At 47.8% G+C, this 14,145-nt stretch overlaps 1 protein-coding gene across 1 annotated transcript in view; it reads left to right on the top strand.

The window, feature by feature from the left end:
* GRB10 (growth factor receptor bound protein 10) overlaps positions 1-14,145 on the top strand; it is a 194,466-nt gene that overhangs the window by 149,472 nt on the left and 30,849 nt on the right. The window contains exons 9-10 of the mRNA XM_066585200.1: positions 11,185-11,322; positions 11,714-11,824. Coding sequence (XP_066441297.1) covers positions 11,185-11,322; positions 11,714-11,824 — 249 coding nt within the window. The remainder of the gene's footprint in view (positions 1-11,184; positions 11,323-11,713; positions 11,825-14,145) is intronic.

The following is a 14,145-nucleotide window of genomic DNA, read 5'->3' on the forward strand; positions in this document are numbered from 1 at the left end:
ATTACGGAGGCTGGTTGGAATGGGCACATGGGGCAATAAAACCTGGTATCCCCCCCCCCCCCTCATGTTTTTGGGGGGTCATTTCTTGACCGCAGCGGCAGACATGGGGTGTAAAAAGTAGCATTTCGTGAGTCTTCGTAAGCTTGCGGAGGTGCGGCGGTCTCACACAGAAGGCGCTCAACAAGCTGCTCCTGGAACTGCATGTAGGCGAGCGTTCCTGGGGCTTCTTGTAAAATACGTATTACAGGTAGCGGTCTGAATAACACCGGGCTCACACAGCCGTAGGTGGAATCCGCTTGTGGAGGCAGTTAGCGGATCCCATCTGTGAGCCCGGCTGTGACCCTGCGTACGGCCACGTAATGTACTGCGCATAACTGCCTACTCACACAGGCGGTCATGCGCAGTACCTTTATTGTGTTTGTATTTCCCGCACCCTCGCTTAGCGATGACACGGGTACCCGCAGCCCGTATACAAGGTAGTTGCGTATGGGCTGCGGGTATATCCACGACCATGGAGCACAATGGGCTCTATGTTGCCGATATCCGCAGTAAAATAGAACCTGCTGCGTTCTCTTTTCTGCGAGTGGATTACACAATTCCAACCCACTAATGTGAGCGGAATTGTGTAATCCAATGCGATTGATCTGCGTATTACCGCGGATCAGACGCATGCGGAATCTGTAACTCCTATCCGGTCATGTGAGACCGGCCTAAGGTAGATCGCGTCGGGGTGCAAATACGGAGGCCTCTGGTAAAAAGTTTCATCTCCTCTCACCGATCGCATCGGTGAGGGGGAGATGAACCTTCACCTTTTTTTTTTAAACTTTTACGTGATCGCCATTATCCATTGGATAACGGTGAACACGTGACCAGGAACCGCTCACCGCGGCCCCCTGTGAAATCTCCAGGCTCTTGTCTAAGTTTTGTAGCCAGGAGCAGGGAGATTTTGAGTTATCCTGGCAATCCACGGCTTTTGTGCATGCGTCCGCCACTTTGGCGACGGCCGCGTACGCAGAAGCTGTGGTAAGGTCCGCGGATAAATCCAGGGGCCTTAGGTACGTAATTTCATCCTCCCTCACGGATATGATCTGTGGGGGGAGATAAAATGTAAGCGTTTGAAACTTTTTTTTTTACTTTTTCAAACTTTTTTTTAAACTTTTTTTAAATTACTTTTTTTTACTTTAAATGATCACTGTCATCCATTGCATAACAGTGATCATGTCCCCAGTGCTATCCCTCTGCTCCTGGCTACACACGGCAGCCAGGAGCAGAGGGATTTTAAATTTCCCGGGTCCTGAGCCCCTCTGTGCACGCGCCCGATGTCAATCCGGGACATCGCTGAGGACCGGGGGTGAGTATTTTCACCTCCCCTCATAGATCCGATCCATGAGGGGGGGGTGAAATTAGCGCTATTTTTACTTTTTTAAAACTTTTTCGCGATCGCCGCTATCCACTGGATAGCGGCGGTCCCCGGGGACATCTCCTGATTCCCGGCTACCTTCAGGAGCTGGGAACCAGGAGATTCTAAACTCCCCGGGGTTCCCAGTCTTCTGCACATGCGCGTGACATCATACGTCTGGCGCGCATGCGCAGAAGAGCCGTGCCGGGTCCCGGAGGACCCTTTTGCCTGCGGCACACATCGGGGAAGCCGGGTGAGTACTTTCAGCTGCCCTGATGGATCCGATCCATCAGGGCAGCTGAATCTTTAACTTTTTAAACTTTTTTTTTACTTTATTGCGATCGGCGCAATCCATTGGATAGCGCCGATCGCAATGCCGGGGGGGGGGGGGGTCACCGCAGCCCGGGATAACAGCTCCATGCTGTCGGCTACCTGTGGGCACAAACAGCATGGAGCTGTCACGTCCAGAGCCCACGGGGCTTTATTCTCTGTAGGATGCATGTTTTTATGTCCTCAGAGAATAAAGCCCACTTTGGGAGGACGTAAAAAGGCTATGGGCTGGTCGTTAAGGGGTTAAAAAAACTATCAATTAAAAATAGTCGATTTACAGTAAAAAAAATATTTACTTTTTACTCCCACTAAAACTAAAAAACGGGTGGGAAAGTGTCAGTGACAGGCTGACTGCACACGGGCGGACATTCTGCTGTGAGATCCTGCGGGGAATTTCCGCCGCTGCACGCTGCCATAGGATTGCGTTGGTTTATCCAATCCTTTGCAGGCAGCCGTGATTTTGATCGTGGAAGACTCGCGCGGTAACAATCGCGGCGTGTCTTATGTCAGTGCGAGCCTCGCAGAGCAAAGACGTCAGACAGGTGAGCCGTGGGACATCCGGCCAAAATAACACACAAAAAATGTCGCAAGAACAACATGCCGTAAAAATAATTGTGGTAGCTGAGGAAGAAACATAAAGCCATCAGATGGGTAAAGTCCCTCAAGTGTCTGGCGCTTCAGGACCCAAACACCCTGGTGCTTAAGGGGTTAAGAAATACTAAATACTGATTGGAACATATAATTTACTCTAAAAGTCTGTGCCTTCCATATGAGAGCAGTTATGGCGCCCCCTGTTGGCACATTGTGAGCCGGTGAGTAGGAACCTCATGGAGTCGGTGCACTCAAGCAGCTTAACATCTGCCATAGGGGTGAATGGCAGACGAACGGACCACCCAGCCAGTATGAAATGCAGCTACCCGGACTCTGTCCCCTCACCACCTGAGCTTCTTAACCCCTTAGTGACCAAGTCTGTTTGCACCTTAAGGACCAAAACAAATTTTGGAAATCTGCCACTTTAGAATAACTCCGTAAAGGTTCTGCATCTCCCAGTGATTCTGACATTGTTTTTTGTACTTCATTCAGGTGGTAAAAATAGACCGATAGAATTTGTGTATATTTATTAAAAATGCCAAAATTGGGAGTATTTTGAAAAAAATTGTATTTCCACATTTTCAACAGCCATATCTCACACATGTGCAAACATACGGTACTAATTTCTGATAAGATACATATTTCCATCTGTTTAGTTTATTCTGGACGCACATTTGAAAATCTTTGGTTTTTTGGTGTTTTTTTTTAGCCATTTAGGAGACGCACAAATTTAACATTAACATTTTGTGCTATTTTTCAACTATATTAACAGCAAAAGGATTTGCAGGGAGAGCACTGGCCCTTTAAAAAATAATGCAGGAGAAATCATTGATGATGACGAAGGGAAAGCAAATCTACTAAACAGTTTCTTCTCAGGTGTATTCACAAACGAAAAGGAAATGCCACACGAGATGCAGGGGAATAAAATGAACCCCTCACAAAATATCTCATACCTAACGCAGGAGGAGGTGCGGAAGCGACTAAAGAAAACTAAAATTGATAAATCACCAGGCCCAGATGGAATACACCCAAGGATACTAAAGGAACTAAGTGACGAGATAGCTAGGCTGCTATACCTAATATTTCTAGACACTATCAAGACCTGGGTTGTACCATTGGATTGGCGCATTGCCAACGTGGTTCCAATTTACAAAAAAGGGAGCAAAAGTGAGCCTGATAACTACAGGCCAGTAAGTCTCACTTCAGTAACGGAAAAAATTTTGAGGGGATTCTGAGAGACGCCATCGATGAGTACCTCAAGGAGAACAAGGGAATAACTCCTCACCAGCATGGGTTCATGAGGGGGCGATCATGTCAGACAAATCTGATCAGTTTCTACGATGAAGTAAGCTCTAAGCTGGACCAGTGAGAATCTATTGATCTTGTATATCTGGACTTCTCTAAAGCCTTTGACACCGTGCCACATAATAGGCTAATATACAAAATGAGGCAGCTCGGACTGGGTGAAAACGTGTGTAAGTGGGTTAAAAAATTGGCTCAATGATAGAAAGCAGAGGGTGGTAATAAATGGTTCGTACTCTGATTGGACCACAGTCGCTAGTGGGGTGCCACAGGGTTCAGTATTAGGCCCCATTCTGTTCAATATATTTATCAATGACCTGATAGAGGGGCTGCACAGCAAAATATCAATATTTGCAGATGACACAAAATTATACAATATAATTAATGCAACGGAGGACAATGTGCGGCTACAAACGGACCGAGATAAGCCGGGGGCTTGGGGGGGAAAATGGCAAATGAAGTTCAATGTTGAAAAGTGTAAGACTATGCACATGGGCAGGAGGAACGGATGTCACCAATATTCACTTAATGGGGTACCGCTAGGGAAAAGTGATATGGAAAAGGATCTGGGAGTATTAGTGGATAATAGACTAAACTGGAGTAACCAATGCCAGTCAGCTGCTGCAAAGGCAAATAAAGTCTTGGGGTGCATTAAAAGAGGTATAGGGGCGAAGGATGAGAACATTATCCTTCCACTATATAAGGCACTTGTCAGGCCTCACATGGAATACTGCGTACAATTCTGGTCACCGGTGCTCAGGAAAGATGTCACAGTGCTGGAGGGAGTTCAAAGAAGGGCAACTAAACTAATACATGGAATGACGGGACTGGAATACCCAGAGAGGCTATCCAAATTGGGACTATTTACGGTAACAAGAGGACATCCGCTACGATTAGAGGAAAGCAGGTTTCATCACCAACATAGAAGGGGATTCTTTACTGTAAGAGCAGTGAGACTGTGGAACTCTCTGCCTGAGGATGTGGTGATGGCAAAATCCATAGAGGAGTTTAAAAGGGGACTTGATGTCTTTCTGGAGAGGAAGGACATTATAAATCTTAGGTTAATTGTTAATCCGGGTATACAGGCAGGTAGGAACTATTAGGGGTTGATCCAGGGAACAGTCTGATTGCCATTAGGGAGTCGGGAAGGAATTTTTCCCCAAAAGGGCTAATTGGCTTCTGGCCTTGGGGTTTTTTGCCTTCCTCTGGATCAACAAAGGAGGATAGACAGGCTGGACTAGATGGACATTGTCTTCATTCAGCCTTACATACTATGTTACTATGTGTAACACTTTGTTTTCCTGCACCGAGCCGAGATTACAAAGACTCCTAGGTGGCAGAGTGATGGAGACCCCCACAAATGACCCCATTTATAAACTACACCACTCAATATGTCATTTTAAAGACAGTGTTTCTCTATAGTGCACATGAAAATGAATGTTTACACCCAAAATGGTTCCCCTGTTTGTCCCGTGTTCAGAGACATCCCCAATGTGGCCCTAATCTTATGTCTGTATGCACAACAGGGCCCAAACCGAACGGAGCAGCCGGGGGCTTTCAGAGCAGACATTTTGCTTGAAGCTGATTCAGGCCCCATCGCCCACTTGTGCAGAAAAAAATTTGACTCCCTAAAAATAATCAACCAGAACTCTGTGACATGAAGACAGGGGTAATTACGGAGGCTGGTTGGGATGGGCACATGGGGCAATAACACCGGGTATCCCCCCTCCTCTCATGTTTTTTGGGGGTTATTTCTTGACCTCAGTGGTGGGTATGGGATGTAAAAAGTGGCATTTCGTGAGTCTCCGTAAGCTTGATGAGGTGCGGCGGTCTCACGCAGAAGACGCTCAACAAGCTGCTCCTGGAACTGCAGGAAGGCGAGCGTTCCCGGGGCTTCTTGTAAATTAGGTATTACAGGTAGCGGTCTGAATAATGCCAGGCTCACGCAGCCGTAGGCGGAATCCGCTTGTGGAGGTCCGCAGCGGATCCCGGCTGTGACCCTGCGTACGGCCACGTAATGTACTGCACATAACTGCCTACTCACACAGGCGCTCATGCGCAGTACACCTTTTGTTTGTATTTCCCGCACCGTCACTTAGCGATGCCAGGGGTACCCACAGCCCGTACACAATGTAGTTACGTCTGGGCTGCGGGTATATCCACGACCACGGAGCACAATGGGCTCTATGTCACGGATATCTGCAGTAAAATACAACATGCTGAATCCGTAATTCTTATCCGGTCGTATGAGACTGGCCTAAGTAGATCGCTACCAAGGACCGCTCCACGAGCCTCGGCTCACTGCTGCATCCTTTACATGTGGGGGTCAATCCAACCGCAGTATGTAAAAGGCCGACGGAGGGAGGAGACCGTGTGATTGTGGGGAGCAGTGACCCCCAGGTCTGCCATCTATGGTGGTCTATGAGCCCTATACCGAGTATAGGCAGCATGTGATGCATTGCGTAGGGTTTCCATACTGCGCCATTCTGTGTGATGAGGGGTATGCAGCCATTCGCAGCTCATATGTGGTCTCTGCCGGCAACATGTATGGCTGGAAAATGTGTACAATGCTGTGGGGAGACCAGCAGCACTATACGCGAACGGCCAGGACTATGTGCATACGGCCGGTGACCTTTGGTAGACAGGAGCAGGAAGATTTTAAGTTTACCGGACAATCCTTGACTTTGGCGCATCCATCCGCCATTTTGCTGACTTATGTAATTTCATCTCCTCTCACGGATGCGATCTGTAAGGGGAGACGAAACATTAAGCTTTTTTTTTTGCATTTTTTGACTTCACACGATCAGCATTACACAATGGGTAACAGTGATCATGTGACCGCATACAGTCTATCTTTGACAGCCGGGTGCAGGAAGGTTTTCAATTTGACGGGTTCTCCAGCCTTCTGCACATGCGCTCCACACCGGCGCAGAAGCCCATGGCAGGTCCAGATCGCTGCGGGATAGAGATGAATATTCTCAGCTGCCCCCGGGGATCCGATCCATGAGGGGAGCTGAATCTTTAACTTCTCCATGATCACCGTTATTCATTGGAGAGCGCCGATCACAGACCCGGGGTCCGGTCCCCACGGTCCCTGGTCATATATCCTGCCTCCTGGCGAAATTTAGTAGCCAGAAGGTTTCTAGGCCTCCCAGCCTTCTGCACATGCAGTTGACATAATGATGTCTGGCGTACATGAGCAGAAGACCGGTGTCAGGTCCTGGAGGACCAGATCGCCGCAGGACATCGCAGAGGATGGAGGGGAGTATTTTCAGCTGCCCTCATGGATCTGAATCTTTAACTTTTTTTTAAACTTTTTGTTTACTTTCGTGCGATCACCGCTATCCATTGGGGAGAGGAGATCACGTGACTGGGGGTGGGGGGGAGGCCCCACATGACAGCTGCAGGTTGTTGGCCACCTCCAGTAACCGACAGCATGTAACGGTCATGTCCATAGACCACGTGGCTTTAATCCCCAGAGCGAGTGTGTTTTTAGGGCCCTGAGGATTAAAGCCCGCTAAAGCAGGACATAAAGTCTATGGGATGGTCACTAAGGGGTTAATATACATTGCGCCTAAACCTCAAATTAACTTTAACTACAGCGTATCTGCAATACAGGCCGTAGAGATACAGTCAAGTGAAGCCTCCAGTGAGAGCTGCAGTGTACTGACTCCACCTCAACCTCCTGTGGCTCAGGCTCTACTGCAGCTAGAATGGTGATCCTGGTCTTGTCTTTACACCAAGAGGCTAGACAAGATCTCAGCTTGCACTGCAGATCGAGCATTTGAAGCAAGGATATAGACATCCTTGGCTACTAAGGTACGCCTTTGCAATGATGTAGGAGATACGCCCTGTTCACACTTTTAAGGCTGGGTTCACACAGGGCGGATTTGTTGCGGTTTTGCTGTGTTTTTTCCGTTACGGTTTTGCCGCAGAAGAACTGCTTCTGCGGCAAAACCGCTTCAAAGGTTATTTTTGTCTTGCGGATTTTCTTGCAGAAAAATCCGCAAGCGTTTTTTCCCGCGGCGCTTTTTTACTTTTTGCCGCGGATTTTGCTGCGTCTAGAGGTCTATGGACAAAAAAGCACTGCGGAAAAGACCGTAGAATGAACATGCTGCATCTTTTAAAACCGCGCCGCAGTTGCATTTCCGCACTGCGGCTGTGCGGAAAAGATCCGTCCTGTGAGAACAGCTTTTTGCCAAAACTCATCTGTGCTGCATTGCACTGCAAACGCAGCGGTTTTGCCGCAGTGCGGATATGCAACGGCAAACCGTGGCAAAACCGCAGCAAATCGGCCCTGTGTGAACCCAGGCCAGGAATCCTTCATTGAGTGACAACCCCCGGCGCCTCTATTGTCGGACTGTAGCACCCACTACAGAGAGCCGCCTTCTCCTGTACTAGGGGCCTCCGCAGTGCCGCCTCACACCCCACACAGCTGGTAGAGACTGGTAGATAGAGCTACATTAAATAATACGGAACAGTAAGATTTCAGCCCTTTTTGATCTCTTCTCCAACCAAGGACCGCGCGGTATCAGAGTATAAATGAGGATTGACTTTGTTTTAAAGATTTAATCAGGATATATAGATTAATTACTAATTTACACAAATATTTGGCCTTCGGGGCTCCGCAGATTGAATGATACACATTGTCAAAAGGAAAATAATTTGCCCACAGAGTTGTCGTTATGCTGCAGTTCCATCTTGGGCCTGATGAGATGGTCTTGTCACCTCAGACCCTAAAAGTGGTTCCACCCCATTGTACTGCCTCTAGCTTAGATACAAGATGTGATACGGCGGGCATGGAGGCTCTAGTACCCTGTTGTACTGCCTCTAGCTTAGATACAAGATGTGATACGGGGGGCATGGAGGCTCTAGTACCCTGTTGTACTGCCTCTAGCTTAGATACAAGATGTGATACTGGGGGCATGGAGGCTCTAGTACCCCGTTGTACCGCCTCTGGCTTAGATACAAGATGTGATACTGGGGGCATGGAGGCTCTAGTACCCTGTTGTACCGCCTCTGGCTTAGATACAAGATGTGATACTGGGGGCATGGAGGCTCTAGTTCCCTGTTGTACTGCCTCTAGCTTGGATACAAGATATGATACAGCCAGGCATGGAGGCTTTAGTACCCCGTTGTACTGCCTCTAGCTTAGATACAAGATGTGATACGGGTGGGCATGGAGGCTCTAGTACCCTGTTGTACCGCCTCTAGCTTGGGTACAAGATGTGATACGGGAAGGCATGGAGGCTCTAGTACCCTGTTATATCCAATCTAGAGGCGGTACAAGATGGAATATGGGCAGGCATGGAGGCATGCCTGGTTTCCTGCAGCATATCACTCCATATTTTCTGTGACTGAGCCTCTAGACTGTGCAAACCCGTGGGCTGTTGAAGTTGGCATCTAAGAGGGTCCGGTAATATGTTCTATTGATAGATCTGGCAACCGGGCAGGCCACGGAAGTGTGATGTTGTGGAGGCATTCCTGGGGCTCCCTTCTGTGTGCAGCCAAGCTGAAATATGCCTCTTGGAAGGCTCTATGAGAGGAAACACATGTGGCTCCAGGAGGTCCTGAACATAATAGACAAAAACATAGGGGTCGTTGGTGCCTAAACTAGTCCTGGATTTGTCACTGAAGACCAGCTGGTTCCACTCCATAGTGTCCAGTTTCATTGTTCATGCCACCACTGCAAAGTGAAGCAATGCTGGGCAAGACTTCAAAGGTGGTAGACATAATGGGCATCGTGAGACCGACTCTTCGTCGGCCAAGTGCCTAGAAATGGTTTTGGCAGTCACAGGGGCCTGTAACAATGGTGACACCTGTCTGGATAGTAATTAAACTGTTGTGGATGCTGGTGCTCGTTGGATGATTAGACAATCCTTTCTATTGGTGGTCTGTCGGGGGTCCCTGAGCTCGGTCATCTCACATATCCACTGGTCCCAACACCTCCTAACAGTCTGGTCAGATGCTCCTCTCTACTGGTAGTCTGTAGGGGGCATCCTGAGCCCGGTCACCTTGTGTGCCCCCATCCACTGGTCCCAACACCTACTAACAGTTTGGTCAGATGCTCCTCTCTACTGGTGGTCTGTAGGAGGCGTCCTGAGCCTGTCACCTTGTGTGCCCCCATCCACTGGTCCCAACACCTCCTAACAGTCTGGTCAGATGCTCCTCTCTACTGGTAGTCTGTAGGGGGGTCCTGAGCCCGGTCACCTAGTCTGTCGCGATCCACTGGGCCGAACACCTCCTAATAGTCTGGTCAGATGGTCCTCTCTATTGGTGGTCTGTAGAGAGCGTCCTGAGCCCGGTCATCTTGTGTGCCCCCATCCACTGGTCCCAACACCTCCTAACAGTCTGGTCAGACGTTCCTCTCTACTGGTGGTCTGTAGGGGGCATCCTGAGCCCGGTCACCTTGTGTGCCCTCACACATTCACTGATCCCAACTCCTCCTAACAGTCTGGTCAGACGTTCCTCTCTACTGGTGGTCTGTAGGGGGCGTCCTGAGCCCGGTCATCTTGTGTGCCCCCATCCACTGGTCCCAACACCTCCTAACAGTCTGGTCAAACGCTCCTCTCTACTGGTAGTCTGTAGGGGGGTCCTGAGCCCGGTCACCTAGTCTGCCGCCATCCACTGGGCCCAACACCTCCTAATAGTCTGGTCAGATGGTTCTCTCTACTGGTGGTCTGTAGGGGGCGTCCTGAGCCCGGTCTCCTTGTGTACCCTCACACATCCACTAGTCCCAACAACTCCTAACAGTCTGGTCAGACCCTCCTCTCTACTGGTGGTCTGTAGGGGGGTCCTGAGCTCGGTCACCTTGTGTGCCCTCACACATTCACTGATCCCAACTCCTCCTAACAGTCTGGTCAGACGCTCCTCTCTACTGGTGGTCTGTAGGGGGCATCCTGAGCTTGGTCATCTTGTGTGCCCCCATCCACTGGTCCCAACACCCTGTAACAGTCTGGTCAGACACTCCTTTCTACTGGTGGTCTGTAGGGGGCGTCCTGAGCCCGGTCACCTTGTGTGCCCCCATCTACTGGTACCAACACCCCCTAACAGTCTGATCAGAACGGCCAGTGGGGGCCAATTCATTAATACGTCCATCTACACAAGTGGAAGAAGAGGTCACTACACACAAGGGGCCTCCGAGAGCCTCTTATAGGCCAAGGAGGAACCACTTTTAGGGCCTCTGGTGACCGTTCATCTAATCACCACACCTCTCATCATTTGCAGATCTGCCTGAGATGGGATTGCATGCTCAGGCAACTTCTAGAGGCAGGATTTTTTTACAATGACTGTATATCATTCAATCTGCTGGACCCCGAAAGTCAAATATTTGTATAAATTGGGATTTAAAAATCTACATATCCTGATTGATTTTGTTTAAAGTTTTAATCCTCATTTCTACTTTGATACGATGTAGTCCTTGGAGTATTGGCATGCCAAGACGACGTTTCCAGTGTTTCCCCAATGACTGTCTAGAAAGATGTCTTCAGCTTGTGTTCATCTTGGCTTTTGCCACACTTCATGCATGATCGCCTCTCACAATGTTCTTCCTTTTTATGTAGAACTTCTTGAATGCCAACAGCTGTCCAGAAATACAAGGTTCTTTGTACATTAAAGAGGTTGGAAAAAAGTCTTGGAAGAAATTCTTTGTATGTTTGAGGCGTTCAGGTCTTTATTGCTCCACAAAAGGAACCTCCAAGGTGGGTTAAGCAGTTTTGTTGAAGGTTCAATAAGATCTTCAAGTGTAATTTGCCCATTTCAGAAAACATTTTTTCCCCCAAATGCATAAAAATGAGTTTCCCCAGAATGTCTTTGGCTCGGTCATGATGTCCTATAGACTGCATGATGTGAGGGTCGGTTTACAGATCCTCCTCATCACTTAGACGGTCGCTCATGAAGTGACCGCTCCAAACGACTCGACTGGACACTTTACATTTCATCCACTTCATTGAATCCTCCCACAATATGAACATTGGGAATAAATGCCTCTAAGCTGGTCCTGGAACTACTAGCTTCCCATCCAGAGCGTAACGGGAGGGGATCCAGCCAAAACCACTTCCCACTGAAATGTCTTCTTTCTACTTGATACAGGAACCACGACACTTGCAAGGAATATCGGACCTAGAAGATAGCAATGTTTACTCCCTGATCTCGTGTAGGAAGCTGTATAATTCACCAACAGACTTTGGATTTTGTGTGAAGGTAATGAGGGAAGTATAATAATCCCCGGTTATTGTACTCTTGCATCGTGGATCCATGATGGAACGAATCACAGTGCCTATGTGAAGCACATCTGTTCCTCCTCATGGAGGTATCTTCGCTGCGGTTTGATTCGGTCTTCCTGCTTCACAGCATGCTGCTCTATATAGTGTAGACCCCACTTTGTACATCTGGACAGCTTTAAGCCTGATTTAGACACAATTCTTGCTCAAAAAACATCTTTTGAGCGATAGTCGTGTGCATTTACAGGGCAAGGTGATCGCTCAAACGGCAGTTTGATTGACTGTTTTGAGTGATCACTTTGCTTTCCGAGTGGGGTATATAGAAGACAGCTGGAGCGCTGTCTTCTGCATCCAGCTGTTCTCTTCTTGAACAGCTGAGTGCTCCGAGCGGGGCATGCAGAACACAGCTGGACCGCTCTTCATACCCCAGCTGTTCATGGAGCTCTCAGCTGGTATACAGCTGTGTGCTCTGTGTGGTATGCAGGACACAGCTAGGCTGCTGTATTCTTCATACCCCGCCTGTGTTCACGAAGTAAGATACAGTGAAACAATAGTATATGTGATATCCCGCTGTGAACTCCTGATGAGGCTGATCGTCAGCATGCTGAAAGAGAACAGTCAGCGACTGGTTAATGAAAGCTGCAGGATGTCGGTGCAGTTACACACAACGATTCTTGCTTAAAGGCTTTGTTCACACGGGGCTCACAGCGAGGTTCACACGGGACGGAATTGTAGTGGAATGTCCGCACAGCGATTCCATCCGCGGTTCCTAATCTCAGGATTAGCCAGCAAAGTGGACAAGATTTAGTAAAATTCTCGTCCACACGCTGCGGTCAATCCGTTACCGGCCAAGCCGCGCGGGGACTTACAGGCCACGTGGAAAACAAACACGCAGCATGTCCATTTCCTTTTTTTAAATTGCGCAGCGGTTTCTCTCCTCTTTATGGGGAGCAATGATCGCAGAGGAAATGCAGGCGGCTACAAAACCCGCAGCTGCAGATTTGAGGTTGCGCTTATCCCACGCAAATCTCGCGGTTTCTCAGTGCGGCCGTTTCACGGGATTTCTGTCCAGTGTGACCCCAGCAATACAGGTTGGAAAATTACATTAAGTCTTAATGGGTAATCCTGTTCATAAACGGTTTTACCACTTGTAATATATGGCTGTCCTGATGCTTTATTCACGGCAGTTTTTGGCTACGGTGACATCGGGGGGGGGGGGGGGGGGGGGGGTTGTCACGGGTCGGAGTATCTGGCATGTTGGATTACCGCCCGAAATGGCATACATTTACTATACTGGCCCTTACGGGCAGATGCCTGACGCCTTGCTACTGTAGCATACAGCTGTATGGATTGCGGTAGGTTTTTTGTATGCTGTTTATATATTTGGACACGGCCTATTTTGGGCTGTAGCATTACGTCATACTGCAGGAGCGATCAAACTATTGCATATTGTGGTCCCCCAGGGGGACTTTAAAGTAAAGTGAAAAAAAGCAATAAAGTTTTTTTAATTGTAAAAAAAAAAAAAAAAAAAGTACCAAAAGTCTAAATCCCCCTCTTTTTGCCATATCTATAATTAAAAAATCTAAATATTAAAGTAAAAATACATATTTGGTATTTCCGCATCCGTAAAAGTCCACTCTATCAAAGTAGTGCATTATTTACCCCACACGGTGAACGTCCTCCGAAAAAAAAATAAAGCACACCAGAAATGCACTTTTTCAGTCACCCTGTCTCCCAGAAAAAACACAATAAAAAGCGATCAAAAAGTTGTACGTATTCTGAATTAGTTCTAACGGAAACTACAGGACACCCTGCAAAAACTGAGCCCTCGCTGAACAACGTCGACGGGAAAATAAAAGTTATTGTGCGCTGAAGATGGCAGCAGACAATAATTGTAAAAAATTTGATGTCTTTGAAAAAAAATAGTATAGTAAAAAAAAAGCATAAGTTTGGTATCGCAGTAATCGTACCGACCCGCAGAATAAAGTTACCAGGTCGTTTTTGTTGCCGTTTGTGCGCCATAGAAATAAGACGCACTGAAAGATGGTGGAATTGCATTTTTTTTTCCCCCATTTTACTCCACTTAGAAGTTTTTACAAATTTTTCAGTACATTATACGGTACTTTAAATAGAACTAGTGAAAAATACAACTCACCTCGCAAAAAACAACGAGCCCTCATACAGCGACGGCGATGGAGAAATAAAGGAGTTACGATTTTTTTAAGAAGGGGAGGAAAAAACGAAAATGGGAAAAAAAAGGGGGCCGCGTCATGAAAGGGTTAATCTCCATTTTTCAAAAGC

Source organism: Eleutherodactylus coqui, chromosome 12 (genome assembly GCF_035609145.1).
Source record: "Eleutherodactylus coqui strain aEleCoq1 chromosome 12, aEleCoq1.hap1, whole genome shotgun sequence".
Taxonomy (NCBI): Eukaryota; Metazoa; Chordata; class Amphibia; order Anura; family Eleutherodactylidae; genus Eleutherodactylus; species Eleutherodactylus coqui.